This window comes from Lodderomyces elongisporus, chromosome 6 (genome assembly GCF_030384665.1).
Source record: "Lodderomyces elongisporus chromosome 6, complete sequence".
In the NCBI taxonomy this organism is placed as follows: domain Eukaryota; kingdom Fungi; phylum Ascomycota; class Pichiomycetes; order Serinales; family Debaryomycetaceae; genus Lodderomyces; species Lodderomyces elongisporus.
Genome location: NC_083678.1, coordinates 555,569 through 581,571, shown reverse-complemented (window position 1 = coordinate 581,571; position 26,003 = coordinate 555,569). Strand labels below are relative to the sequence as shown.

The following is a 26,003-nucleotide window of genomic DNA, read 5'->3' as shown; positions in this document are numbered from 1 at the left end:
CTCCCAAACAAACGAACAAAAAAAAAAACAAAAACTACACAACACAACACAAATTGATTTATATAAAGTATTGCGAATATTACACTTTCAATATTTCCGGAAATAAACAGTTTGTTATAAAAAAACAATTCCGTGTGGCTTAGTAGAGAGCATCCCTTTACCCTCTCTCTTCACCTCCCTTCCTCTCTCCTCCCCCCCTCAATAAGCAAAGAGAATCCAATAACAACCACCAACACAGCAACTATAATAATGATTTTGAAAAAAAATACACACAAATAAGAGACAAGGAAACCAAAAATTGTGGCAAATTGGAATGTCCTATTCTAAGACATATTAACGCAGAACAGGTGATTTTCTTTTTCTTTTACCTCTTTTTCTTTTTTTATTTATTTATTTCTCTCTTCCCTCTTTCCCGTTGCGTGTGTACCACCATCCTTTTATCTATCAAAGGGGGGAAAGAAGTAGGAAGTAGGAAGTAGGAGAGGGGGGGGGGGGTTGTGTTTGCAGCTATCAAGCAATATATATATATCTGTCTCACATTTGTTAACTAATACTCATTGTGCATTCTTGCACGACTTTGTTTTCAACCGAGGAGGCCAAGTCTTTCTACTTATTCAGATTACACACAAGTTAAACTTTCTGAGAACTAAGCTTAGAGTATATACTAACCATATATATTTGTAATGTTGAAGAGGTAACTAAAAGAACACTAAACAAAACAAAACAAAGCGAAATAAAGGAACAGGAAATTATGATTGCTATAATTTTTCAGCTAACTTTGTTGAAAAAAAACAGAATAAAAAAATGGAGGATCTGTTATCTTGGAAGTATTCTTTTATGCTATATAAATCAAATTGGATATTGCAATATTCTTTCAACACTAATAACTATTATTTTTTTTTTTTTTTCATTTTTGAACAAAATTGTTGCTACCAACTTCTTACTTTCAACCTACTCACAAGTATACCGCTAAGTAATAGCCTTATCGTATTGCTCTACCATTACTATGTATCAACAACATCTTTCTCTTGCCGTTAGAGGAAGATTTTTTTGTCGCATCTATATTGAACTTCCCTCTTGATAGTATAGCTAAAACAAATACCCCCCTAAAGAGAAGAAAGAAAAAAAAAAGAGCATAATCAACAACAATTGGTGCCGCATCAGTTTTCCACATTGGGACAGTATGCGCTAATGGAAGCGGAATTTTGTCTCTTTTCTTTTTTCCTCCTCCTCCTCCCTCCTTCTCCCTTCTCCTCCACACACACATACATTCATTCTCTATCGCTTTATCCCCTACTATTCTCTATCAGTTTCCGTTAGCTCTAGGGTTCATCTCTTATCATTTACCAACCAACTGTTTCACACAAAAGACTATATATATTAACCCAAAGAAACCCAAAGGAACCCAAAAGAATCTCACACCATTTACTTCATCAACAACAATCCCTTATTCTTTTCTTTATCATTTCGTTTCCGGTTCCCATCTATTTCAAACAGTCATGTCACCAACAGCAGCATCTGCAACATCCACTACTGCATCAACCTCTGCCTCAACATCTCGCGGATACGAAATACAAGAACGTGGGGCACACAATATCGCCAAAGGAGGTGCACACCCATACCAACGCCCTAAATTTACCACCAAGCAAGAAGAACGAGAATGGGCGAAGCAACATATGGCGGGAGCTTTCCGCGTATTTTCAAGAAAAGGCTTTACTGAAGGAACTGCAGGCCACATTTCACTCCGTGACCCAGTAGACCCACAAACATTTTGGATCAACCCTTTGGGAAAACACTTTGGCTTGATTAAGGCTTCAGACTTGGTCCATGTCGATGAACAAGGCAATATCTTACCCGATGGAAACCAATGTGCCATTAATGCCGCAGGCTTTATGATCCACTCTGCTATTCACAAGGCACACCCGCACGTGCATGCAGCATGCCATACCCACTCCACATATGGTAAAGCATGGAGTTGCCAACCAGACCATAGAAAATTAAGTATGATCAATCAAGATGTCTGTACTTTCTACAATAGCCACTCTGTCTATGAGGATTTTGGCGGAGTAGCATTGGAGGCTGAAGAAGGCAAGAAAATCGCCTCAGCCTTGGGTCCCAACGGGAAAGGGGTTATTTTAACAAACCATGGACTATTGACTGTTGGTGAAACTGTTGACGAGGCAGCTTATTTGTTCACCTTGATGGAAAAAAGTTGCCAAGTAGAAATTGCTGCCCGTGCTGCCTTACTGAAGGGAGAACAATTAACTGAAATTGGCGACGAAGAAGCAGCTTATACAGAACACCATGATGGAAGCCATGAGATGTTGTACACTGAATTCCAACCAGATTACGAGATGGAGATATACTTGGATGATAGCTTCTTGAAGTAGGCTGATTGATTAAAGCCCTAAAAAGAAATATATAGGATGAAAGAAAACAAAAGAAAGATTTATATATATATATATATCTATAATTAGTAGAAGCAAACAAAAAGATGTTTGTATAGATGCTATTTGCTAATTATCAACTTAATACATCAACCTATTTGTTTGATTAAATTCTCACCTCCCCATTGTAGCAAGCGCCTTCTTACATATAAAAGCCCGACTACCTGGGAAATTACAAAAGTGTAAAGTTTCAGTTTCTAAACTAAGCGGAATGTATCAAACACAGCGATGCATATTCTGAAATAAATGTATCCTGGTTGTATATTGACAGAATTGTGGAGACACGTTTGTACCAACGAAATTAAAAATAGAAAACAAACAAGAAAAGCAAACAAAAAAAAAGAATAGAAAATAAATTATGAGGTTTGGCTACCTTCTGCTTTGGTGACACACTGAACAACTAGAGCGAGTGTAAAAGAAGTATATTGAACATACGAACAAAGATCTTTTCAAGATTTTTTTTTCTGCCTTGTAGACTACCTCCACACCACATTTATCACGTCCCCCCCCCACACACAAGAACGAACTTGGTATCCAGTTTCCTCCAATGCCATCTAGTTACATTTTCGAATGGCTAAGGTAAAGTGCATAACCAACCCCAGTCTTTTATCAGTTTTGTGTAGAATTGCATAAATTAATGAGATGTGATGATTTGTATGTCATTTTGTTGTAGTTTATATTCTTTTATTTTTATTTTTAATTTTATTTTCTTTTATTTTTTATTTTTTATTTTTGGTTGGTTGCATCCGATGAAACAATGTTACATTTTCAATCCACCCCAAAGGAAGAAAAAAAAAATAACAAAACAAGAAGGAAGATTGGAGAAGGAAAAACCCCAATTTTAATGAAATTCCGCACTTGACCCTTAGTATTTAGATTCCGGGGTCATAACGTACTACACTTTGCCTGTCCCCCACCCCCCATTATGCATCCATCTGATGCAATCTTTAGATAGCTAAGGAGATTAGCTCTATCTCTTCTCTTAACTTCACTTTTGCTTTCACTTTTACTTTCAATTTCTAGTTCTACTCGTTACATTTGCTGACTCTCCTTTCGCTTCAAAAATCATTATAAATAACCACCATCAGCCACCACTATTTGATGCTCGAGCAGAACTGAACCATCAAAAAGGGAAAAAAAAAACAAAAGCAAAATACAAAGTACTTATCAACTCAAATTCAAACTAAAGCTCAAAGCTGACTCATAAAACTAATTTTAAACTATAATGCCCGTGCCAATTCCTCACAAACACCACGATGAAATCAATGAGACTGGCTACACAGTCATACGCAACTTTCTCACAGAGAACGAGATCAAAACATACGTTGCAGCTACAGAAGCGGTTGTGGAGTATGCCCGCGAAGGAAAATGGCCACATGTAAGAACGCGTGGTAAACAGTTCCCACCATGGCCCAAGAACTTCAGTCCCGACATTTGGGGAATCTCGGGTTTACTCCACCCAGACTTGCCTCAAAACTTGTCGACACCATTCCATGACTTGTATGCAAACGATAAGATGTTAGCTGTGGTCTCGGATATCTTACAAATCGATAAGCTGCAGATATCTATGGAGTTGTTGAACATGTTAATCAATCCACTTACGGATTTCGAATTGGATTGGCATAGGGACACAATCAAGCCTGAAGTCACGCCTGAACAAGAGCAACAAGAACTACTCAATGTTGAACCTTTTGCTGGAGCACAATTTAACCTCGCACTTACTGAAGACTCTTGCTTAATTGTTATTCCCGGTTCACACAAGAGATTGAGAACCGAGGAAGAAAGAGAGAAAACGGTTGACCCTAGTAGAAGAAAAGAACACATTTCTGGGGAACTCGTTGTTGATCTACACCCTGGTGATATAGTGTTCTACAACAACAATATCCTCCATAGAGCCAAGTATGACTCAACGCAAAAAAGATTAACTGTTCATGGGTCATATGGAAATGTTGTACACGGCAAGAGTAGAGCAAAGGGTGTTTTGCAACACGGAGTTGCCGAATGGTTACCTAGACTTGAACCAAAGAATGAGCAATTGGAGATGCTTAAGCAAAAATTGGTCGATTTGGCTAAGGAGTTTGACGGTGTAGAATTGGGGTACGCCCAAGAAGGGTAAATGTTACGAAAAGAAGAAGAAAGCACAAAGCAAAAAAAAAAAGAAGAAGGAGAAAACGATTGTAAGAGGAATTTGCTTACTTTGTCTTGCTTCTGGCTTTTTTTATTTATTTATTTTTTTTTTTTTGGGATTTTTCTTCATTTACCAAGTATATTTAGATGAGATTGTAAGTATCTATATCTCAATCGATCTTCAGGTTGAAGAAAAAAGAAGTAAAGAAAGCAACTAAAGAAAGAAAAAACTAGCATTTAGCTTTCCTAAATTCAAGCCTAGGTGCTAACTAGCTAAACTCTTTTTTTCTCTGCATGTTTTATTTCCTGGAGCTGTGTATATTAATCTGTTTGTATATGTGCACTTATACATACACGAGAGGTTAGCTGATTATGTCGGTTTTTTTTGCACGTGACGTAATTCTCAATATCATTACAGCCTCTGATTGCATAAATAAAGTTGAAGAAGAAGACCATTAAAAAAAAAACTGATCGTAAATGTTGAGGGTGAAATACTCTGATGTTAAATTTAAACACGCACGCATAAACACATTTTTCCAAATCCTTATATATATATATATATATATATATACATATAAACAAGCATAATGGCTGCGTCGGAATCAGCAACCAAAGACAAGACAGTTGAAGATGGCACATCTAAGAATGAAACAGCTTCAAGTCTGGTACGAGAACAGGAGACACAGCTAGTGGATTTACTCTTTAGGATTGAAATTCATATTCTCAACTACATTTACAACACCACCTTGTTTATTAGAAAGGCAGCTTATCTTGCGTCGCCCGTATCATCAATTCAACTATATTACAATACAGATGACGAAAAAACTAAATTAGATCGTCTTTTATCACTTTCCACAAAATACTCACAAAAAGTTAAGAACTTGACTCTGTTTAAATTATCATTTCGGATTTTTTCAACAATACACCAATTTGTACAAGAGGAGATTGACAGAATCGTGCAAATTACCACAAAGTTATCAAACTCACAAGACTATATATTGCAATCCATTATCCATGTATTCATATTGAGTAATGAAGTGCAGGACACTTTGCAATACATTACAAAACTATCTGCTCTACTTAACCATAAATTAGCCAATGAAACAATAGAAAAGCCATTTATTATGACTGATAAAGAGCTAAAGCACTGGCTCGAGATCTTGAATAGGTACAAGTTCCCCAAGATTGCAAAGAGCAGTGCAACTTATCATGATTATTCACAACAATGCCGTGCAGCACACCTACCAGAGATTGAAATGACGCTTTACAAATTGGCATTGCTCAAAACATCACATGAAATTCGAGTGATGTTCTACGATGCTGATGACTATTCCAATACAATCATTCTGCAAATATCTCAAGCTGAAAAGGGTAAAAAACTTAGAATGCTAACACCAAATGAAAGGAATAATTTGCATTTTACTAAATGCGTAACCAGGCAAATTGATTTAGCCACCAAGCTTTTAAAGTTATTTGCCCAATACGGGGAAATAATTGATAAATTTGAATTGATTGAAAGGCACGAATCGAATAATGTAATTCCCTCAACTTCAAAAATCAATAACTTCAAGATATGGGAGGGAATAGTTGAAAGGTGCAGAGATATCTTTTCCCCAGCGATTGAGGCATTAATATCTGGAGGTACAGAGGGTATGACCAAAGTAACAACTTATAGAGTTGCCCTTAATAGCTTGGTGGACTTTCAATTCGAAGCTTATGCATTAGCTTCCGATCTTACATACAGTTGTGTCCTGGATATGGATCCCAATGAGAATATGTATGTGTTACGAGCTTTTATTTTGGATTATGTTACGTGTATGCTGAAATGGCTTACATCATTGAGAGAACTTCTGGTAATTGATGAAAGAACGAATCTGTTGTATTTTAATTACCCATCAGACTGTAATATTGATATAGGTTTGCGTCAACACCTGCAATTCACCAACGTAAAGGAAAGGAAGAAGGTATTGTCAGAGCTCATAAGCATCCACCTCAGAAAACTTGATAAAGAAAGCACAGAACTGGGGATGAGAATATTACGCCATAAAAATTTATTTACAATCAAACTCCAATATTGGGACGGGATAATTGAATCTATGGGATTGGAGTACCGCCGAAGCGAAACGACTAAAAGTTATGTTTGGTGAAATTGACAATTTGCATTGATATAAGCAGAACGCCATTTTAAAATCGTTTAAAACAAACATTTAAATAGATATTCATAGTATAGGAAAATGAAAAAAAAAATAGGGAAACGAAAACAAACGAAAAATGTGAAAAAAGTGAAAAAAAAAAGAAGACGGAGATTAATTAGGAACTTTTCGATATAGGAATTTAAAGAAGAAAAAATAGATTTTTATGTTTAGTTTTTTTGATAAAAGTTGTTGTAGTTGACACGAAGAGTACACTCTGGGTATAATTTTTTTTTTTCAAGAGTTTTCTATATTTTCGCTGCTTGGCGCTTACTACAACTATCGTTCCCCACGGTCCTTCCCCCCCTCCCACCATTACCCTCTTTTTTGTTTTTTACTCTGTCTCCCTTTTAACTTTTGATTCACGTGCCATCATTTTTTAATGCAAGTAGAAAAATGGGAATTTATTGGCCATAAGCTATCTTTTACAGCTAAATAGTGCATTTATAGCATGCAGAATGAATCACCACTATAATTGTATATCCAAAATATATTGCACAATTTTTTTTTAAGAAGCAGTTGTTGATGCTGCTTTTAGAATTGGATTGAATTGTGTTTTCTATCTTTTTATATTAATCTCTGGTTGATTAGTATGAATAGTTTATGCTTCATTTGGCTTTACTTTGAGAAGGAGAAAATAAAACAAAAAAGCTTATTCCCACCCACCACTTAACCTCACAAAATCCTTTCTAGTTGGCAATGCTATCTGCTTACATCATTGTATGCGATTGGTGTGATTATTAAATACGATACTTTTGTGCAATTTGCTACATCATTGGCGGGTTTCATTTTATGATCAAATTAAGGTCAAGCCAAAATTAGGACCAAGAACAAAGAGGGAAACGATTTGCAAGTGGAGGAAATTATTATAGCACAATAAATTTTATACCTTAAAATATTTAAACTTTAAATTGGCTGCAACCAGAATACCAACATGCTGCTATGTTCATAAAAGATAGGAACAATTGTCAAATTTGGACCAATTCATCAGCCACATTTAAGCAAATTCATAATTCTTTTGGTTGATTACTTGTCTTATATGGTGGATTGATAACTCTTCCCTCGACATAATAAATGGGTAAACAATACTGAATGTGAGTGATTTACCTCGAAGACATGAAAAGCACTTGAAGTCATCTCAAGCAGATTCATGAATTTTACTTATTATGGTTTATCTACTTTCTTAGCTTGTTGAGATAACAGAGTTTCCTTTTTTTTAACGGGGGGGGGGGGGGGGGGGCGGGGCGTTTAGTGATAATAGAGAGGGATCAATGAAATAATAGATCGTGATTGATAATATAATTGGGCAGTTACATTGATGAAACAAAAATTTAGAACCCATGATTCATCGATGCATAATTAAAAACAAACTAAGTTGTTGGATTATGGTTGGCTTGCTCCATTTGGAAATTGAATTAATTTAGAAAGCATTCTTCCAAAACTTGTGGTTTTCAAAACCAAGATTAAGGAAAACTGTTTGTATGTTTTTCATCTATTTGAGAAAAAAAAGGTTATGTGCTATTTAATTCGCCACATCTTATTCGGTTTGGTCGTGGTTGCAAAGCCAACAATCCTCAAAGTTAAAAAAGAGAAACACAATTACGGAGAATGAAAAAAAAGGATGCAAAACTAAACAATAATTAAAAACACAAATTAAACTTTTTAAACCATGGTGTTGTAAGGGTTTAAACCAACAAGTTACATTATTGTCTAATAATGCTATACAGTCTATTAATTGAAAGTTTTCTTCAGAAAAAAAAAAGAAGCAAAAAACTTTTGCAAGGAGAAGAGCTTTATCAAATTAGGTCCCAGAGGATGCACTTCTGTGTTGTTGCTTTTCATAACTTGTTTGATCTAGTTCGCGAAACTTCATAGCAACAAAACTTTAAAATATCAAAAAAATAAATTGAAATTGAGGATTAGAACATTATTGCAGTTTCTACAATAATGCTAATGTCGCCATCTCCATTATTTAGGACTCGATTTTAATCACATAGATTAGATTTCATTGCGAAAGTGTTGAGGTGGAAGAAAAAGAAGAAGAAGAATGAGAAGAAGTGGTAGATGAATGCTATTGTTCAACAAGGAACCTAACCTGATTGAAATGAATATATAATTAGATACTTTTTTCATTCAAAATTAAACCTATTTTCTCCGCAACGACGTGAAAAATCAGAGGTTTCTCAATTTCAATAGAAGAACTCAATTTTCGAAACCAATAGCTGCCGTATTTTACTCGACAAATCAAATTTTTTTTTTTTTTGCGTTTGCAGTCGACCTTGAAAATCGACATTCCCTTGACTATCAAACCTGGTATTGAAAATTATACCAATGCTCCTTTTCATTTTGTTCTGTTGATCCGTTTAGTGGCAATTTCAATCAACTCAAAATTAAGAAAACACATCTCCCCTCTTCCCACTCGCCTCTCCTTCAACACGATCAAGATTTTTGCTATAGATTTTGATCTATAATGAAAAAAAGACAAAATAAATGCATATAATCACGAATCAAAGAGAAACGAAATTGATGGCAATGTTCAAATGAATGCAGAAAGGAAAAAAAAATAAAAAGAAAAGAAAGCCAATGAAAAAAAGAGGTGAATGAATTATCCGTTTCGACTTGCATCTAAGGTGCGTAATAATTGTTGCAAAAAAAAAGCCCCCGTTTATTTGTTCTTGTCTATCTTCGATTCGTTACTTATAAGCGGGTCCATTAGATTCAATGTCAACTATAGCCGAGTGATTGCGCCACCGGTTCCGTGGCAATGCATTTCGCCAATTGTAATTGCCCAGCACTCTAAGTCATCTATATCCGGAAATGTCAGATGCAAAAAAACAAAATAAAAAAAAATAGAACGAAAGAAAAAAAAAGCAAAAGAAAGTGAAAAAAAGATGACGATGGTGGTGGATAGCGGTGGATAGTGGTGGATGGCTTGGAAAAGATATTTTAAAAATCAGCTTGGCTTGGTTTATTTTGGTGCTTTCATTGATTTTCTTGGTATTTGTTAGAATTGAACTCTGTCAGTTGTTGATGAAAGTTTTCCCTCGTGCTATTTATTTGAGGGGAAAGCAAGGTAAGAACCAGGGGCCGGTAGTGAGGGAAGGGAAGGTTGTGCCTGTTGGTATTTGAACAAAAAAAAAGAGGATATAATAATTGGATAGAGTCACAGCAAGTTTCTCTGAAAAAGAAAAAGATACTTCTGTTCAAAAATGATGTGACAGCTTGTTTCTATTACATCGCAATCATTCGTCCCGAATCTGATGCACTACATGCACTTGTAATTCGAACTGCCCTATTGATGGCAATACTGTTTACCCGTCATATAAGAAGTAGTAGCTTTACTATTGGTTATTAGTGACGGTACTTTCATGTGAGGTGAAACAAGTAGCTTGCATATAAGACAAACATCATGGATTTCTCAGGTCAAGAAGCAGAAGAAGAAGAAGAAGAGGAAGAAAAAAAATAAGGAACCGAAGTAAATCAACTGAACAGATTGTTTCCCAAAATGAACTCTGGAGAGCAGTTTTCTCTTGTTGCCTCTGAACACAGTCAGTTCTCTCTTTTTTTTTGGAATATATATATATATATATATATATATGTAACTTCCTTTTCTCTTCTTTTTGGTTTTTGATGTAATGAGTACAAGTATAATAGAGACACTAGAATTCCTGTTTTGATAATTTGGCTCTTAAATTATCCCTTCCATTATTATTATTGTTTGGTTTTTTTTTTGGGTTCCTAATTCTTAGCCCCAAAAAAATATTTTAAAAAAGATAGAAAAGTCCTATCCTAAACCAAGCTATTGCAAATAGCTTTTCCAGTTGTTATTACCTTGACGGTAGGTGTACGAAATAAGACTAATGAAAGGTACAGTTAAGCAACCACAAATATTAAAAAAAGACAATCTAGGTTGTCATCAACAACATACAAAAACAAATATAATTATAATTATAAGTATAACTATAAATTAATATTGCGGAAGTTTTGGCAGCCTGAATTAAGCGAGTTGGAGTAACGAAAGTAGTTAGGTCTACACCAACTTGAAAGACAACAAAAGAAGGGACCTTTTTACCCTATTAAGAAATGACTGTATCGTCACAAGAAGAATCACTACAAGCGTTTGTGATATTACTCGACTATGTATTGAAACTCGAGTTGCATATTTTGAATTTCACCATTGAGATTTCATCCTACATTCAAAATCAATCCATTTTTAGAACGCGGAATCTTAATTTTCTAGATCTCAGTACTAAAGACCTTGAAGCTTTAAACGATACTGTGAGTTTAATTACAAAGTATAGAGATCAGATTAGCAAGTCGCATTTCTTACACCATAATTTGGAGGTCCATAATCAAGCTTTAGAGGATGTTATTGAAAAGATTATTTTACTTGAGAGACAAATTCGTAACGTTTATCAATGTTCTTGTCCTTTAAAGAAACTGTTAATCAACCATTTCATTTTAAAGCAGTCAATTGACAAGACAATAAATTTGTTAATCACACAACATCGAGAGTTGCAAAAGATAACATCGTTAAGTTACGAAATTGCTGAGCATAAGATTGCCGAGTTATCGTCATATTCTTACCCAGTGCTGGATCAAGTCATGGCTCAATATCTACACATTACAGAAACCATAACAGCAAAGTATCCTTTTAGTCAAGACTTTACGATTTTTGGTTTGTATATGGAGAAAACTACAATCATTATTGATACAAATCGGACAAAGTATAACAATTTACAAAACTCAATTTTACAAAGAATATTGGCAGACGAGGGGGACTCTAGTTCTAATTCATTCACCGATCAAGAGATTAAAATTATAGATTTGATGGAGTATTTAACTGCTCATCTTGACTTTATTCCCCATGTTTTAAAAGTACTTGGCCAATTTCAGAGAATTATTCACGAAACTCAATTACTACTGCAAGCAAAGGAAAAGCTGTTGCAAGAGTCACTCTCTCATTTACAATTATCAGAGCACCACCAGCAACAACAGCAACAACAACAACAACAGCAACAACAACAACAACAACGGGATACAAATACAACATCTGCAAAGTTTTTACGGGAAATTGACCACTTTGTGGATCAGGTTGTCGCGGGAGGAACCATTGGATTATCTAAAGTTCAATGTTACAAGTCTACGATCCAATTTTTGCGTATATGCGCAGAAAAAATGGGTCAAGAGATAAGCAGCATCAAGAATAATTTTCGTGATATCCCAACATATGCAAGAACTGATTTTATAAAGTCATTTGATGTTTTTGCTTTATATCGTGACTGTCTTTCAGAATTTTCGAATTTTCTCACTGATATAACTAGAGGTGATACAAACTCTCACAAGATAATAGATACTATGCGGGTAGAGTTTGAAGAGTTAGACGAGGCATTGAAAGGGGCATACTTTCAAGTATTGGAGCAAATTCCAATTTTAAATTTGGAAGAAAAAATTGTGCGTTCCATAATGCAAAAAGTTTGAACTGAATCCATTATAGGGTTTAATTCAAAAAGTCTTTCAAAATCTCATTTCTGATAAGTCATAGGTAATGCACCTTTATTTATTTGTTTATTTTCTTCAAATTCGAGTTCGATTTTGGTTTTGTTTTACAATTTCGTTATTGTTTTCGCAGCCACTTATTGATGCATGATTTGTGTTATATTAGGTATTGGCAGTGGCAAGATTAACCGAGCAACAACAAATATATGGTTTTCAAGATCTTTTTTCCCCTTTTTATTTGAAAACCTACAGACAAATAAATCAAGCTTTTTTCTTATATTGCTTTTAGTTCAAATTTAAATTGAATGTTTAAACGGGCATTTGATAATTAATGTCATATGCGACAGTTTTTCTTCGTGAAAAAAGGGGAAAAAAAGAAATGAACATAAAGGTGGAAAAATAAAGCAATCAGTTCGTTTCCTGTTTCCTATTTCCTTGATAGTCTAAACTGAACAGAGTGCAAGCTGTAAGCTACCGCAATTACTATTTATCATTAGATCATATCTACTAAACGTTGTTCTGATAGATATAAATTTCAGTTGTTTTTAAATTGCAAGTTTTGTTATTGCTGTCAAAAAGGAGCTCAGAGAGAAAATTCAACACTGATCCCTACAATTGAGTTTAGTACGTGATATATTCTCACAGGCAAGCTTTAAGAGACAAACACTTTTAAGCACATGTGACCTTACATTAAAAATATTATTTAAAAATGCAAATTTATAAAGTTTGTCGTGTCTGTGGGCTTAAACTTGCAAAGCTTGATAATTTTGAGTTACAATCAAGAAATAATAAAGTTAATCTCAATGTTGATAAAACAAGCAGGATCTAGATAATTATAAAAGAGTTTGGATAAGAATGGGCATGAAATACAAGATCGATGTAGCACTAATGGATTTTGAGTTTTCTTTCATGAGATTATACTTTATTGTCTCTAAAAAATGCTACATTGAAAACTACCACACTTTATTAATAATGGGAGCAAAAAAAACTTTTTGCTCCTTTACTTTTTTTTCAGCTTTCTTGGATTTAAATGTAAATTTACGTGTTTGGATTCAGAGACTGTTTTTCTGTTGTATGTTTTTCTTTCCCCTCTCCTTTTCTTTTTTTGACATAGTATTAGCTCTTGTGTATTGATAGAAATCTAGTTGAGGTATACTAGAACAGTAATATGCTGTATTGATGGAACGTGCGTTTAGCGAAGATCTACCCCTGTTGATGATTTCCTTTGATAGCTATTTGGTTAGTGAATGATTTCTTTTCAGCATATGAAATGAGTAGTCACTATTTGTAACAAATGGTTTTACCGGTTTACTTGCCACAATATATACAATTGAATTATGCTAGTTCAACATGATAATTGTATAGCAGCAACAAAATTACAAACTAGGTGGATGTAGATGTGTGTAGCTTTAGTTACTTTTGCTTCTTCAATTGTTTCTGCTAGCTCAATTATTTCTGCTAGTTCAGTTGTTTCTGCTGCTTTCGACACTGTTCATGCTGATGTTGATGTGCTTATTGTCTACATGAAGAAAAGAATATAGACTTTTGAGTCAAACATCTAAACCTATTATCAAACAATTATAACTGGACTTTATTTTATATAATGAAATCCACACATTTTTAAATAGTCATGTCAAAAGCCATGTTCACTAGAATTAAACCAGTTCTATTCTTTTATGCTACAATAAGCAAGACAAGCAATAACACCAATGCCACCACCAATATCCCAATGCACCAATTACTTGCAGTTTCTTTATTTCGCTCGATAAACACATTCAATCTCTTCATTCCCCTTTGTAGCTTGTTTCCGGTATGGTCCAATTCATAATCCAACTCATCGAGCATAAATGCTTGATCTTCCAATTCATCGCCCATCATTGCAGCCTGCTGGTTCAAGTTCATCATAGTTTTATGTATATCATCCAATTGATTGTCTTGTTCCTCAATCATTTCCTGTTGCTGGTAGTTTGTCATGGCCGCACCCGAGTCTAAATCCTCAAAGTCGGTAGCTGCGGCAGCAAACGGGTTTTCTCCATCTTGGCTTATTCGATTAGACATGGTTGTGACTTCGCGTGTTGGGTCACGTTGCTTACTCTTTTCCCATTTTTGTTCAAGTTGGGATATTCGTTTCTCAAAATTGTTGATTATATTCTGTCGTTGACGTATATCCAGGGGCGTGAGATTGAACCTTTCTGGTTCAGCTGAGCTCATTTCCAAAGTGCCTCTGAAGTCCTCTTGTAGCTCACGCATTTCTTGAAGATTGTTTTCAAAGTCCTGTATTTGTTCCAATGATGGAGGTTGGTTCAGCAGCAGGCGTTTTGCAATGATTGATTCCAATTGCTTGATGGTGCTCTCTGCCTCATCTTTCACTTCATTAAATGGATCCATGATTGATATTGGTGAAGTTAAAAGTGGGGGGGGGGGGGGGGCGGGGAAACGTATAGATGTACTTGTTTGATGTAGTTGCTTTCAGTTATTTACAGCAGTCTTTTGCGATTCCTGTGCGATTCCTGTGCGATTCCTATGCGATTCTTGCTAGTTTTGTGGGTGTATGTTTATGTGCTTGTGTGTTTGTATGTAAAGAGGAAGGAGAAGCGTGGAGAAAGGAATGGGTACGGACAAAGGGTAGCGGTGAACAAGTTGAAATACAGGCTGGTGCACAGGCTGGAGTACAAGTATTTTTTGGTTTTTCGATTTTCTTGGTTTTCCATTGATACTCTTTTCCAAAACGCGGCCAATTCACTTTCAGTTACAATAATTCTTTTACGTGCACCTGTAATCCACCAAAGAACATACAATTAAAATGAATTTGCAAGATATTATACTGGAACCAACTCCAACTGCAACACCAGTTCCAGAGAGTACGACTCAAGTCAAAGGTGAAAATGGTGATGACTCCAATGTTGGTGAGAAGGAGGTAATTGAAGATTCGCACATAAAGCAAGAGGAGCAGGAGATGGAGGAAGGGCTAACAAAAGGGGAAGTTACCGCCAATGACACGCCACAAAGAACACCACAGCCTCAAGTTCAACAGCCGACACAGGAACCTGTTGTCAAACAAGAAATAGTGGAAACATCAAACCTTCCGCCATTGCATGAGGTTGTTGGCGGTTCATCGGTGAGGAGGTATTTGAATAAACATTTGACGCAGCATATACTAGATGGTTTAAAAGAAGTGGGACATGCAAGACCCGAGGATCCATTGAAGTATCTAGGCGAGTTTCTAATAGCCAGATCTATATATCAGCATCGTTTGGAGGAAGAAGGCGAGAATTGATGATAGAATTAGCGAAGGTCAAAATATAACAGTATTAAAGGAAAGCTATAAACATAAAAATATAGTGTAAACTATCTTGAAAAGTGCATTGGTCCCTGTCTACTTTAGCCATTTTATTAAAGTCGGAACCATTGTACCAAAAACACACACATGCATATATATATGTATATATATATTCGAATGCTTATATATTAACAAAACGTAATCAGAAACAAGTAATGTACTCAACGAAGATTTACCTCTAAAGTAGAATGAAATTTGAATTAATATTGTGAACTTGACACAAGTGATGCGGCTCAACATTACTTGCCTGTTAAGAGCAAGCAAGCGAATAATCAATAGAGAGTGGAATACAATTTCCAAAGTACCAAGGAGGAAGGGGAGGCACGCACGCACGCACGCACGCAAGCAAACACACACACACACACTCAAACTCACACTCTCACTCTCACACTCTTACATATAGATACACTCACACCAATTATATCAGATAATCTACTAAAAATCACCAGCTTCTTTTTGGAACAACAACATCAACATCAACAGAAAGTGACATATATATATTTCCAATGTCGTCATTCTCGTCGACTTCCGGGAAGCTAGATCCTCACCAGTTGAGACCTTATTACGATCACGACACTTTTGATGCGGGTTACCCCGTCATCTTTAAAAAAGGTGTTGGATTGTATGATCCAAAGGCACATAAACCAATCACCACTAACCTTTCGTCAAACTCAATTGAAAATGCCGTAAACCAAAATGCTAGTGGATTACAAAAACCAGGTATAATAAGGAGAGCATTTGATCGACAAGGTGGTGGCGTTGGAATTTATGGTTCCGGGTCTTCTACAACAACGGGTTCATTTCGTGACAAAAATTTGTATGACCTAGAATTCAATGAGTATTTTGATCCGAATAACTTGCTCGAGTTGGTGAAGAATTTATTGTGGAACTTTGTCAAGAGTTATTTGCGAGTTCTTATTGCGCAACCTTTGGAGATAACACGATTGGTGTTGCAAGTAGGCAAGTTCAATATTATAAAGGAAAAGAAGAAGGAAGATCTTAGGAACAAGAGATTATTGGAGAGTAGAGATAGTGCATCGGCAGCTTCTGTACGTGGCGTGGGTAGCAGTGATAATGGTACAACCAATACTACGGCCAAAACTACCACATCCACTGGCAATAGCAACATCAGCAGCAACAAGTACAAGAATGAGGATGGAAGTACGCATTTTCCAACTGTCAATTTTGCAGAGGAGGATGAACCAATTGACTATTTTCAGCCTCAAAATGATCAACTGGTTTGGGCTAGTCCTCTGAGCTCATATGACCCATTGACACAAGCAGCAGATCCAAATGCAACAAATACTCAACCCCTTCAATCACTGCAATCACTGCAATCACCCTCACAGTTACAACTACATCTGCATCTGCATCTGCACTCATCAGGGGAGTTTAGACCACCCGCATTGAAAAGATTGAGTACAAGAAAGAGACTCAAGGTGTACAAAATACAACCAAAGTCGTTACACACTATTGACATTATTTCTGCCATCACCCAAAAGGATTCTTTCTTTGCACTTTTCCGTGGTGTCAATGCATCGTTCTTTTACCAAACGTTATCGCATACAATCGAGGCATGGATCACAGGATTCCTCTCTCCATTTTTGGGTATCCCAGACCCTTTTTTCCTTGACTTGACGCACTCCAATGACCCATTCAGGTCATTGTGGCTTTCTGTTGGTGCATGTGTGTTGACCGGATTGGCGTTGATGCCATTGGACTTGATCAGGGTCAAGCTTATGATTACACAGCCGAATAATGCATTACCCATTAACAAGAATGGTATGATTGGCAATGGCAGTCAAGGTGGTCAAATTAGCGGTTCAAGTAGTGTACATTGCAAGGAAGATTTGATTGAACAGGCAGCAGAGGACCTATTACAAAATACGAGGTCGGTGCGTGAACTGATTCGATACTTTCCAACTTACTATTTGAAGCATCCTCCTACTCCGATTGTGCTTTTGACTACACTTTACCAATTGAGTTCGAGTATATTCCGTAAAATGGCGCCATACATTCTCTTCATCAAGTTTAATATTGACTCTTACTCGTCACCTGCAATCTACACATTTGTCAATCTCATTTCACTAATCTGTGAGTTTTTTATCAAATTGCCCGTGGAGAATTTGTTGAGAAAAGAGCAAGTTGCATTTTTGCTTCAAGATAAAAAGCATGATTTAAAGAAGGTGATTACAATTGTGAAACCTGAGGAAAACTTGATTGTGGATTTCAATGGCTTGCCATCTCTCGAAGATGCAGAAAATGGGAACTTGAGTCTTTTCCAGAGAGTGAAATCATTGGGTTTGTTTAATGGTTGGAGAGTAGGGTTAATGAATGTTGTTGGGTTTTGGGGCTATAACATTATCAAGCTGAATGGTAGTGAATTGCAAGAGGAGAGGTTGTAAATAATATAATGTTTTTGTTTTCCTTTTCTTTTAGTTACTTTTTTTTTGTAAAGTTACGTTTCCTCCTCTTTAACTTACGTGCTAAAGAGATGTATATACTGGTGATAAAGTGAATTTAAAAGAATAATGGTAAGAATTGTATTACAAATGGAGTAAATGTTTCAAATACTCGATTTCCAAAGTACGATTTCTTGCATGTATAATATCTTGTGTGATCAAGTTCATATATTGTACCACATGAATTGTTGCTTTTTTTTAGTTTTTTGCACCCACCTGATTTGAAAAAAAAAAAATATATATTCGTTTGTTACAAACAAAAAGGAGTACAGCACAAAAGATTGTGTACATTGAGTCTGGAAAGTTCATCGATATCCAATTAAGGGGATCTGACTTTATGATTACTTGGAACACATGATTATCAAGCTCATCGATTATTATTAGAAATAAAAAATATTGTTAATAAGGGATCTCAAGTACTTGACTAATAAAGTTGGAAACAAAGAAAATAAAATAAAATAAATAAGTAAATTACAACTGGTATACAAAGCGTGGTTAGTTAACAAAATTCGTCAAAGGGTGATCTCACACAAAAAGAAAAAAGAAAAAAGAAAAAAAGAAAAAAGAAAAGGATCAAAAAGATTATTCAAAATATCGACGCCACAGTTTTGTTGTTTCACGAGATCCAAGATAATATATTCTAACCACAACTTGAAAAACAAGAGACACACAGTTAGAATTGTATGGAAAATCTGCATAGTAGGACAATAAGGGCTCATTGAAAGAAAGTCTTGGAGAGAAAAAGAGCAAAAGAGAATTAAAGAACAAGAACAAAAAAAAAAAAAAAGGATCTCCACAATTATATTTGCACCACGGCGGCTCGGGAATTTGCTGTCTATGGTCTATTTAATTGTTTTTTAGTACAAGATGACGAAATTGAATTGACCATTTCTTACTCTGCCTCCCCCCCTCTTCCCACTTCCCACTTCCCACTTTCCTCTTGATTATGTAAATTCGTATACACACACATATGATTTGAAACTAGTCCTCAACACAAACCCTTCGAAATGGCCAAAAAAAGAAGAGAAAAAGGTATAATATATAATTTTTTGAATTCTTTGAAATTCTTTTGAAATTTAGAGAAACTTGTATAAATATAAGTAAATATTTCAGTTTGAAATCATTCTGTCCATTTTCTTTTTCTATTTTCTTTTCAACAAGAGTTTTAAAGTTCTATGGAAATTTGGTTAGATAAAGCCCACTAAAGATATTAAAGAACACTTTATTCAACCATTCAAGTACAATAATGGCTCCTACGCAATCACAGACTAATGGTAAAGCCTTTGATGGTGAGAAAAAAAACGGTGGTTTAGACTCCACAGCCACCATCAAAAATCCTGCTGATAATACTTCTTCCCAAAAGCAAATCAAGCTCTTTGCATTCGAGATGGGTTGTTCTGGTCTTCAAGCTCCTGGGTTGTGGAAACATCCACGTGACAAGTCACGCCAGTTCAATACCATTGAGTATTGGACCTCATTATCAAAGTTACTTGAGCGTGGTAAATTCAACGGTTTATTTATTGCTGATGTTTTGGGACCCTACGATGTTTACAATGGACCTGGTAACTATACCGCAGCAGCAAGTTCTGGAGCCCAATTGCCTACAATTGAGCCTTCAACGGTGATTTCTGCTAGTGCTGCAGTGACTGAAAATTTGGCTTTTGGTATTACCTTTGCAACAATTAGCGAGCATCCATACCATCTTGCGAGAAGGTTGGCTAGCTTGGACCATTTGACCCAAGGTAGGATTGGATGGAATGTTGTTAGCTCATATTTGGATAGTGCTTCTAGAAACCTTTTGAATGGTCAAGATTTACCCTTGCATCATGAAAGATATGAACGTGCCGAGGAGTATATAAATGTTATTTACAAGTTGTTTTTGAGTTCGTGGAGTGATGATGCTGTTGAGTTGAAGGATGGAGTGTTTGCCAACCCTGAAAAGATTAGAGAGATTGCACACGATGACAAGTGGTTCAAAGTGCCGGGAATCTTTGTTGCTGAACCAAATTTGAAGCAGAGATTACCCGTGATTATTCAAGCTGGCACTAGTTCAGCTGGGAAATTGTTTGCTGCCCAGCATGCAGAGGTTGTGTTTATCACGCAGTTCTCGCCCGAGGCATTGGGCAAGCAAATCAAGGATATTAAAAAGATTGCTAGAGAAAAGTTTGGAAGACCTGAGGGATCAATCAAGTTTTTACAATTGATTACACCGGTTATTGGTGCGACTCAGGAGGAGGCAGATGCCAAGTACAAGGAATACCAGAGTTATGGTGACATTGAAGGAGCACAAGCATTGTTTAGTGGTTGGACTGGTATTGATATTAGTCAATATGGTTATGGTGAAGACATTACTGCTGTTGGTACCAATGCTGTGAAATCCTTTTTGGAGTTGTGGAACAAAAAGGCACCTGGTGAGAGCGAAGAAGTGAGAAAGACTAGAGAACATATTGCTAAGCAAATCACTGTTGGTGGTTTGGGTCCTGTTTTCCATGGAACAGCTGAGTCTGTAGCTGATGAGATTCAACGATGGGTTGATATTTCTGGTGTTGATGGGTTCAATGTCACTTATGCTGTGCAGCCGGAGACCTTTGAGGATGTGGTTGATTATTTAATTCCCGAGTTGCAAAAACGAGGTTTGGTATGGGATGATTATCCAAGACACGCAGATGGCTCGCCCTTGACGTTTAGAGAACAGCTTTTTGGTGCTGAAAGGAAGGATGCAGGGTTTGTTTTGGAAAGCCACCCTGCATATAATTTGAGATGGAGAGCAGGTGAAACAAGAGATGAGTTTGAAAGGAGAGTTGAAAAGAAGAGGAAACTTGAAGCTGGTGAGAACTAATGCTTTGTGAGTGTGAAACTATAAATATGTTTATATACATGTTTATGTACATTTTTATGATAGAGGTGGTTTTGGATGCTGAGCAAATGAGTATATAGCTTTATACTTGTCAACGGTGTATTTATATTATTGAATGATTGTCGAAATTTACAACTACTTGTTATAGTTTTTTGGCAGAGAAAGAAGAAAGACTGGTGAGGTTACGGTAAGTTCATTGGGACTTGAGTTGGTGGGTCTCAAATAGAATCTGATAAATTGGGTGGGGGGGGGGGGGGTATAAGAGACTAAAAACAGAACTACATCCTTTGTTCATTGTAATGGACAAGACGCGATTGGATTGCGTATTTTGTTTTTTGGTTTTTGCTCTTGTTTACAGATAATATGAGGTTCGCCATACTATATTGACTTGCTCATTCTGTATTTAACGAGTATGTGCATTGACGATCAGCAAAGGGCTCAAAACATTCCAAAGTTGGATGATAATGCACAAACTGGTCTAATATGGATTAGTTGGCTAGAGTTTATCATTGAGTGAATCAACTATTCCCCATTTCATTGATTTGAACATCCTCCTCATTTCGCCTTTGCACAACATAGTTCCAACACTGAAATAGCACTATATCCTATTATCAGCAAAAGACTTGACTTTCAATCTCTACAATACGTAAGATTTTGGTATACATATATATATATATATATATATATATTGGGGTTCAGGATTTGGTCTTAGACTACAAATGTAAGTTTTCTTTCTTTTATCAACAGTATTCTTGTCAACGTTTCCCGGTTCTTTTATTGTAAAATGTGCATCTCTATGCTCACTATATTCACTTTGTTTTAGGATCCTAGTTCTATATCTGTTTTTGTAATACAATTTGGATCAAAGCTTTCTCATTCATTGAGTGTACTGTGTACTGTATGTATAGATATATATATACAAAAAGTTACACCATAGCGTTTGTGTAAGTGCTCATCAAATTTGTCTAAGGCGGGTAATTAACCATTCATACATGGCCGTGTCTCCGAGTAAAATCATCATCTCCTTTCTTTCATTCTTTCTTTCTTTTTCTTCTTCTTCTTTTGGGGAAAGTAAATATTCGTAATAAAAAATCCCGTTGAACGAGTAAATACAATAAGGACAATAAGGTTAGAAACAATTGAAAGAATCAATGAAAGTTTGTTGGTTAGAGGAAATAACAATTGAAATTATTGTGGTTCTAGACTACTCCTTCAAAAGGTTTCTAATTTGGACTCGCAATACTCTCTTCCTCTACCTTTTAAATTTTGGCTTTAATTTAATCTTTTGCCTTTTTCCTTTGTATGTTTTTCTTTTTTTTTTTTTTTTTTCATCGTCAACTTAATGAAGATGAGTTTGGCAAATAGAGTAAGCCATTGAATTAGTTGTATGTAATGCAAAATAAAAAAGAAACAATGGAGTTAGGTAATTTGCTTTGTTAGCTGATGTTTATGTTCATGTTCATGTTTATGTTTGTTTCTGCTTTTCTCTTTTTTGCATAGATGAATTTAAAATTGTTTGTTTTATTGTTTGTTTTATTTTACTGTTTTATTTTACTGTTTTATTTTACTGTTTTATTTTACTGTTTTTGCTGACTGCAGTTAAGAATGGAAGGAAGGGTCGTTGGTGCATAAAATCGCGTCGTCGATGTACTGATTTTAATTTTTTAATTTTTTTCTTTTTTCTTTTTGGTTTGATATTGTTGGTTCTGCTTATCATGATAATTGTTGGAGGTGTCCCTTCTTCTTTTTTTAAATTGCGCCACGTGTCAGTCACAATTAGTTCAAATATCCAGGATATAGACTGAGGCTGAGCTCTGTTAGCGAATGTGTGGGTGTATAAAGTTAGTTGAGAAGTGGAAGAAGAAGAAACAAACTGTTAATTAATCCAGTTTAGATTTGGTTTAAACTGTTCTGATTTTTTTTTTCACTTGCCTGATTTTGCTTATCATTGCAGTGGTTGGTTAGAAACAGCCTTTGCCCCATGTAATAATAGTGGCATTGTTTTGTCTATAAACAAACAGACACACACACAAACGCACTTGCACAAACAAAAGAAGACATACAGACACACAGACACACAGACACACAGACGTGTCTCTTCATAGACGATTACTTCCGAAGTTGTCTTCCCATTCCCTTTTTCTTCTTTTTGGTTTACTCAGCTTAGTCCAATTTCAGTATCAAATTAACTCCATCTGTCGAATTTCTCAAATATAGAGAGAGAAAGAGAAAAAGAAAAGTGGCATAACTTGAAATACTCAACAATAGGCGTAGGCACGTATTATAGAATGCATTGCATAACAATACACAAGTTGTGCTTGTACTTCAACTTCAACTTCAACTTCAACTTCAAGTTGTACTTGTACTTGTACTTGTACTTCAACTTGCATCCGTATTGTGTATGAATAAAAGCCTGCTGTCCTTTTTATATATATATATTTTTTTTTTCATTTTACGTCTTCAGATTTACAAGTAGATACATGAAAAGTTAGCCAAATGTAAACCTCCATATATATATATATATATATATAAAGAGCCAGTGTAGATCCATCATTTAGCCAAAATGGCTATGTCCCGCCTTTGGTAGTAGTCAAGAGATATTCATTTGGAGTCAGTAGAAGATATATCACTATCTCTATTTTGGTGATAATAATTTACATTTTAACTGAAATAACCCTAACAACAACAACAACAACAACCAATATATATATATATATATAAAGGAGATCAAACACGCAAGCCAATTCTTTTTTTTCCTCTTTGAATCTATATCAAAAATACCTATTTACCTACCCCCACCTTTCCTGTTCATTCTTCCCTTCTCCAAAATCTGTCATGATGAAGATTAATAGGCATTATACAAAACTCCTCAGTTCAATTCTACTATCCTTATTTATCATATTTGCATACTCCACCATCCATAATAGGATTGTTCAGTCGCATACTCTCCCCACACAATCCGAGCTACTCCATCAACACATTGATTTACAACGAATAACTCTCTCAGATAACTACATTGTCACTGATTTGCAATTGTTCAAATGCAGAAGATACCAGACACAGGTGAATTGTGATAAGGATATCCCTCCAGGATTCGTTAAGCTCACTCCACCATTGAATCGCCATATCGAAGAAGAGAAATGGATTTACGATTTTGACTATTACCTCATTGTCAAGATGTCCAAATTTGAAGAAACAACGAGGTATATCGCAGATATCTCTCTTGAGGCACGTCCGGGCTACGAAGTTGTTGAAAGTAAAGGGATGGGTAAAGCAAAGACCAAGGGAGGTAAAAAGAACAATGACAATGATGATGGTGGTAGTAATGAGATTTACAGATTTTACAAAAAGATGGCTATTACAAACACTGAAAACCCAATTAAACAAGACCAGCCCGTGGTTAGAGCAGTTGATATACTATTTGGAAGCAATGACCTTGTTGACTCGAGACAGTTTCATCAAACACTACACTTGTCCAAGAAAGAAAGGATCCACCCTATTTTGTCTGTTGCCAAATTAAGTAATGCTGATGTAATTGATCTTATCAAGGAACAAAAGGAAAAAGAAGAAGCACAATCAGATTCAGCGGGACAACAACTTTATACTGATCAGACCAAATTTAAGATTATGCAACTCTCGGATTTGCATTTTGGACAAGATTTGGGTAAATGTAACTCTCTTGGTGAAGATTGCAAATCTAGTGATTTAAAGACTTTGAAGTTTGTTGAAGCCTCACTTAAACAAGAGCAACCAGATATCGTTGTTATTACTGGTGACTTGTTTGACCCAAAAAGGTCATTGGATTACAAGTCGGTTATCTTGAAAAGTTTGCAACCCATTTTTGCTGCAAAGGTCAAATTTGTTTACACGTTTGGAGATGAGATTGTGGATGCAGAAGAAAAGGAGTCGATTTTAGAGTTTTTTGCAAGTTTACCAGGATGCTTAAACACTGTACCCAAGGATGATGTGAAAAGAACTGTTTCCGGTTTAACCAATTATGATTTTAAGATTACCAATGAACAAGAATACGGCCAGAGTGTTGAACTTACAGTGCTTGACTCACAAAATAAGCAGATTGATAATACGCAAATCAATTATCTTTATAGGTTAAAGAACTACCACCACGAGGAAAGCAGCGATGGTGTGCCACCAGCTTACAAGTTGATGTTTTTCCATTATCCAATTCCACAGTTTCGACCAGTTGGTGTTTTTAAGATTATTGGTACTTATAATGAGAAGCATCCTTTGGAAACGAATACCAATACCAAATTCCATGATGATATTTTGAATTGTGGATACCATGTTGTTTCTGTTGGCCACGAGCATGAGAATGATGCATGTATATTGTCCGAAGTGCCCAAAAAGAGTGGGCAAGGCTTGGTTGCAGGAGAAGATAATGATCCTGGAAAGAGCATATGGCTTTGCTACAATGCCATTACTGGTGATTCTGGTACTACAATGCTCGATGAGCGTTATGTACGAAAGTTGAGGTTGTTTGAAGTTGACTTTAAGGCAAAGAGAGTGCTCAGCTGGAAGAGGAAGGAGGATGATAAATCGCCATTTGACTATCAATTGATTTATGAGATTAAGGATGACGAGCCATTATTTGTTGATGATCAAAATACTCCCGAGGCTGAGCAAAAATCTGAGAATACTGACAATACTGAAGGCTCCAAAGATGCTGAGGAAATTCCAAAAAATGTTGATGACAAGAGTCAAAATGAAGCCAATAATGACAATGCCGGCCAAGTCTCGGACCAAGTCTCGGACCAAGTCTCTGATCAAGTCTCTGATCAAGGAGAGCAAGAAAACGAGGAAAAGAATGTTGAAGAAACAAATGATCAAAATAATGCAATTGCAGCTGATGGAGCTACTAAGAAGAACAAGCAGATCAAGCCTAAAAAACAGAATGTTGATGATCGGAATATTGTAAAAGATATAACCCTATTTACCGGTGCTAAAAAAATTTAACGATTATGGTTTACTTAATTTGTTGTGTATATTTTTTTTATTAAAAAAATTTTAAATTAAAAGAATCAAAACTTTTTACTTAGTATATACATATATATGTATATACTT

The 26,003-nt window shown here is 35.8% G+C and overlaps 9 protein-coding genes across 9 annotated transcripts; 8 read left to right on the top strand and 1 right to left on the bottom strand. All coding sequences in view use genetic code 12, as the record gives it.

Moving 5' to 3' along the window:
* Positions 1-1,499: 1,499 nt before the first annotated feature.
* PVL30_004705 (uncharacterized protein) lies at positions 1,500-2,390 on the top strand (the record flags this gene model as incomplete). Its single annotated transcript, XM_001524799.2, has 1 exon — positions 1,500-2,390. The coding sequence occupies one exon, from the start codon at positions 1,500-1,502 to the stop codon at positions 2,388-2,390; it is 891 nt and encodes a 296-aa protein (XP_001524849.2).
* A 1,282-nt stretch (positions 2,391-3,672) lies between these two features.
* PVL30_004704 (uncharacterized protein) lies at positions 3,673-4,563 on the top strand (the record flags this gene model as incomplete). Its single annotated transcript, XM_001524798.1, has 1 exon — positions 3,673-4,563. One exon carries the CDS (start codon positions 3,673-3,675, stop codon positions 4,561-4,563), a length of 891 nt encoding a protein of 296 aa, XP_001524848.2.
* A 598-nt stretch (positions 4,564-5,161) lies between these two features.
* Positions 5,162-6,721, top strand: PVL30_004703 (uncharacterized protein; the record flags this gene model as incomplete). The annotated part of the gene is made up of 1 exon (XM_001524797.2): positions 5,162-6,721. One exon carries the CDS (start codon positions 5,162-5,164, stop codon positions 6,719-6,721), a length of 1,560 nt encoding a protein of 519 aa, XP_001524847.2.
* A 4,128-nt stretch (positions 6,722-10,849) lies between these two features.
* On the top strand, positions 10,850-12,247 carry PVL30_004702 (uncharacterized protein; the record flags this gene model as incomplete). Its single annotated transcript, XM_001524796.2, has 1 exon — positions 10,850-12,247. One exon carries the CDS (start codon positions 10,850-10,852, stop codon positions 12,245-12,247), a length of 1,398 nt encoding a protein of 465 aa, XP_001524846.2.
* A 1,692-nt stretch (positions 12,248-13,939) lies between these two features.
* Positions 13,940-14,653, bottom strand: PVL30_004701 (uncharacterized protein; the record flags this gene model as incomplete). Its single annotated transcript, XM_001524795.2, has 1 exon — positions 13,940-14,653. One exon carries the CDS (start codon positions 14,651-14,653, stop codon positions 13,940-13,942), a length of 714 nt encoding a protein of 237 aa, XP_001524845.2.
* A 415-nt stretch (positions 14,654-15,068) lies between these two features.
* PVL30_004700 (uncharacterized protein) lies at positions 15,069-15,542 on the top strand (the record flags this gene model as incomplete). Its single annotated transcript, XM_001524794.2, has 1 exon — positions 15,069-15,542. The coding sequence occupies one exon, from the start codon at positions 15,069-15,071 to the stop codon at positions 15,540-15,542; it is 474 nt and encodes a 157-aa protein (XP_001524844.2).
* Positions 15,543-16,111: 569 nt separating this feature from the next.
* PVL30_004699 (uncharacterized protein) lies at positions 16,112-18,010 on the top strand (the record flags this gene model as incomplete). Its single annotated transcript, XM_001524793.2, has 1 exon — positions 16,112-18,010. One exon carries the CDS (start codon positions 16,112-16,114, stop codon positions 18,008-18,010), a length of 1,899 nt encoding a protein of 632 aa, XP_001524843.2.
* Positions 18,011-19,313: 1,303 nt separating this feature from the next.
* PVL30_004698 (uncharacterized protein) lies at positions 19,314-20,906 on the top strand (the record flags this gene model as incomplete). The annotated part of the gene is made up of 1 exon (XM_001524792.2): positions 19,314-20,906. One exon carries the CDS (start codon positions 19,314-19,316, stop codon positions 20,904-20,906), a length of 1,593 nt encoding a protein of 530 aa, XP_001524842.2.
* A 2,853-nt stretch (positions 20,907-23,759) lies between these two features.
* Positions 23,760-25,895, top strand: SIA1 (purple acid phosphatase; the record flags this gene model as incomplete). Its single annotated transcript, XM_001524791.2, has 1 exon — positions 23,760-25,895. The coding sequence occupies one exon, from the start codon at positions 23,760-23,762 to the stop codon at positions 25,893-25,895; it is 2,136 nt and encodes a 711-aa protein (XP_001524841.1).
* Between the last annotated feature and the right edge of the window lie 108 nt (positions 25,896-26,003).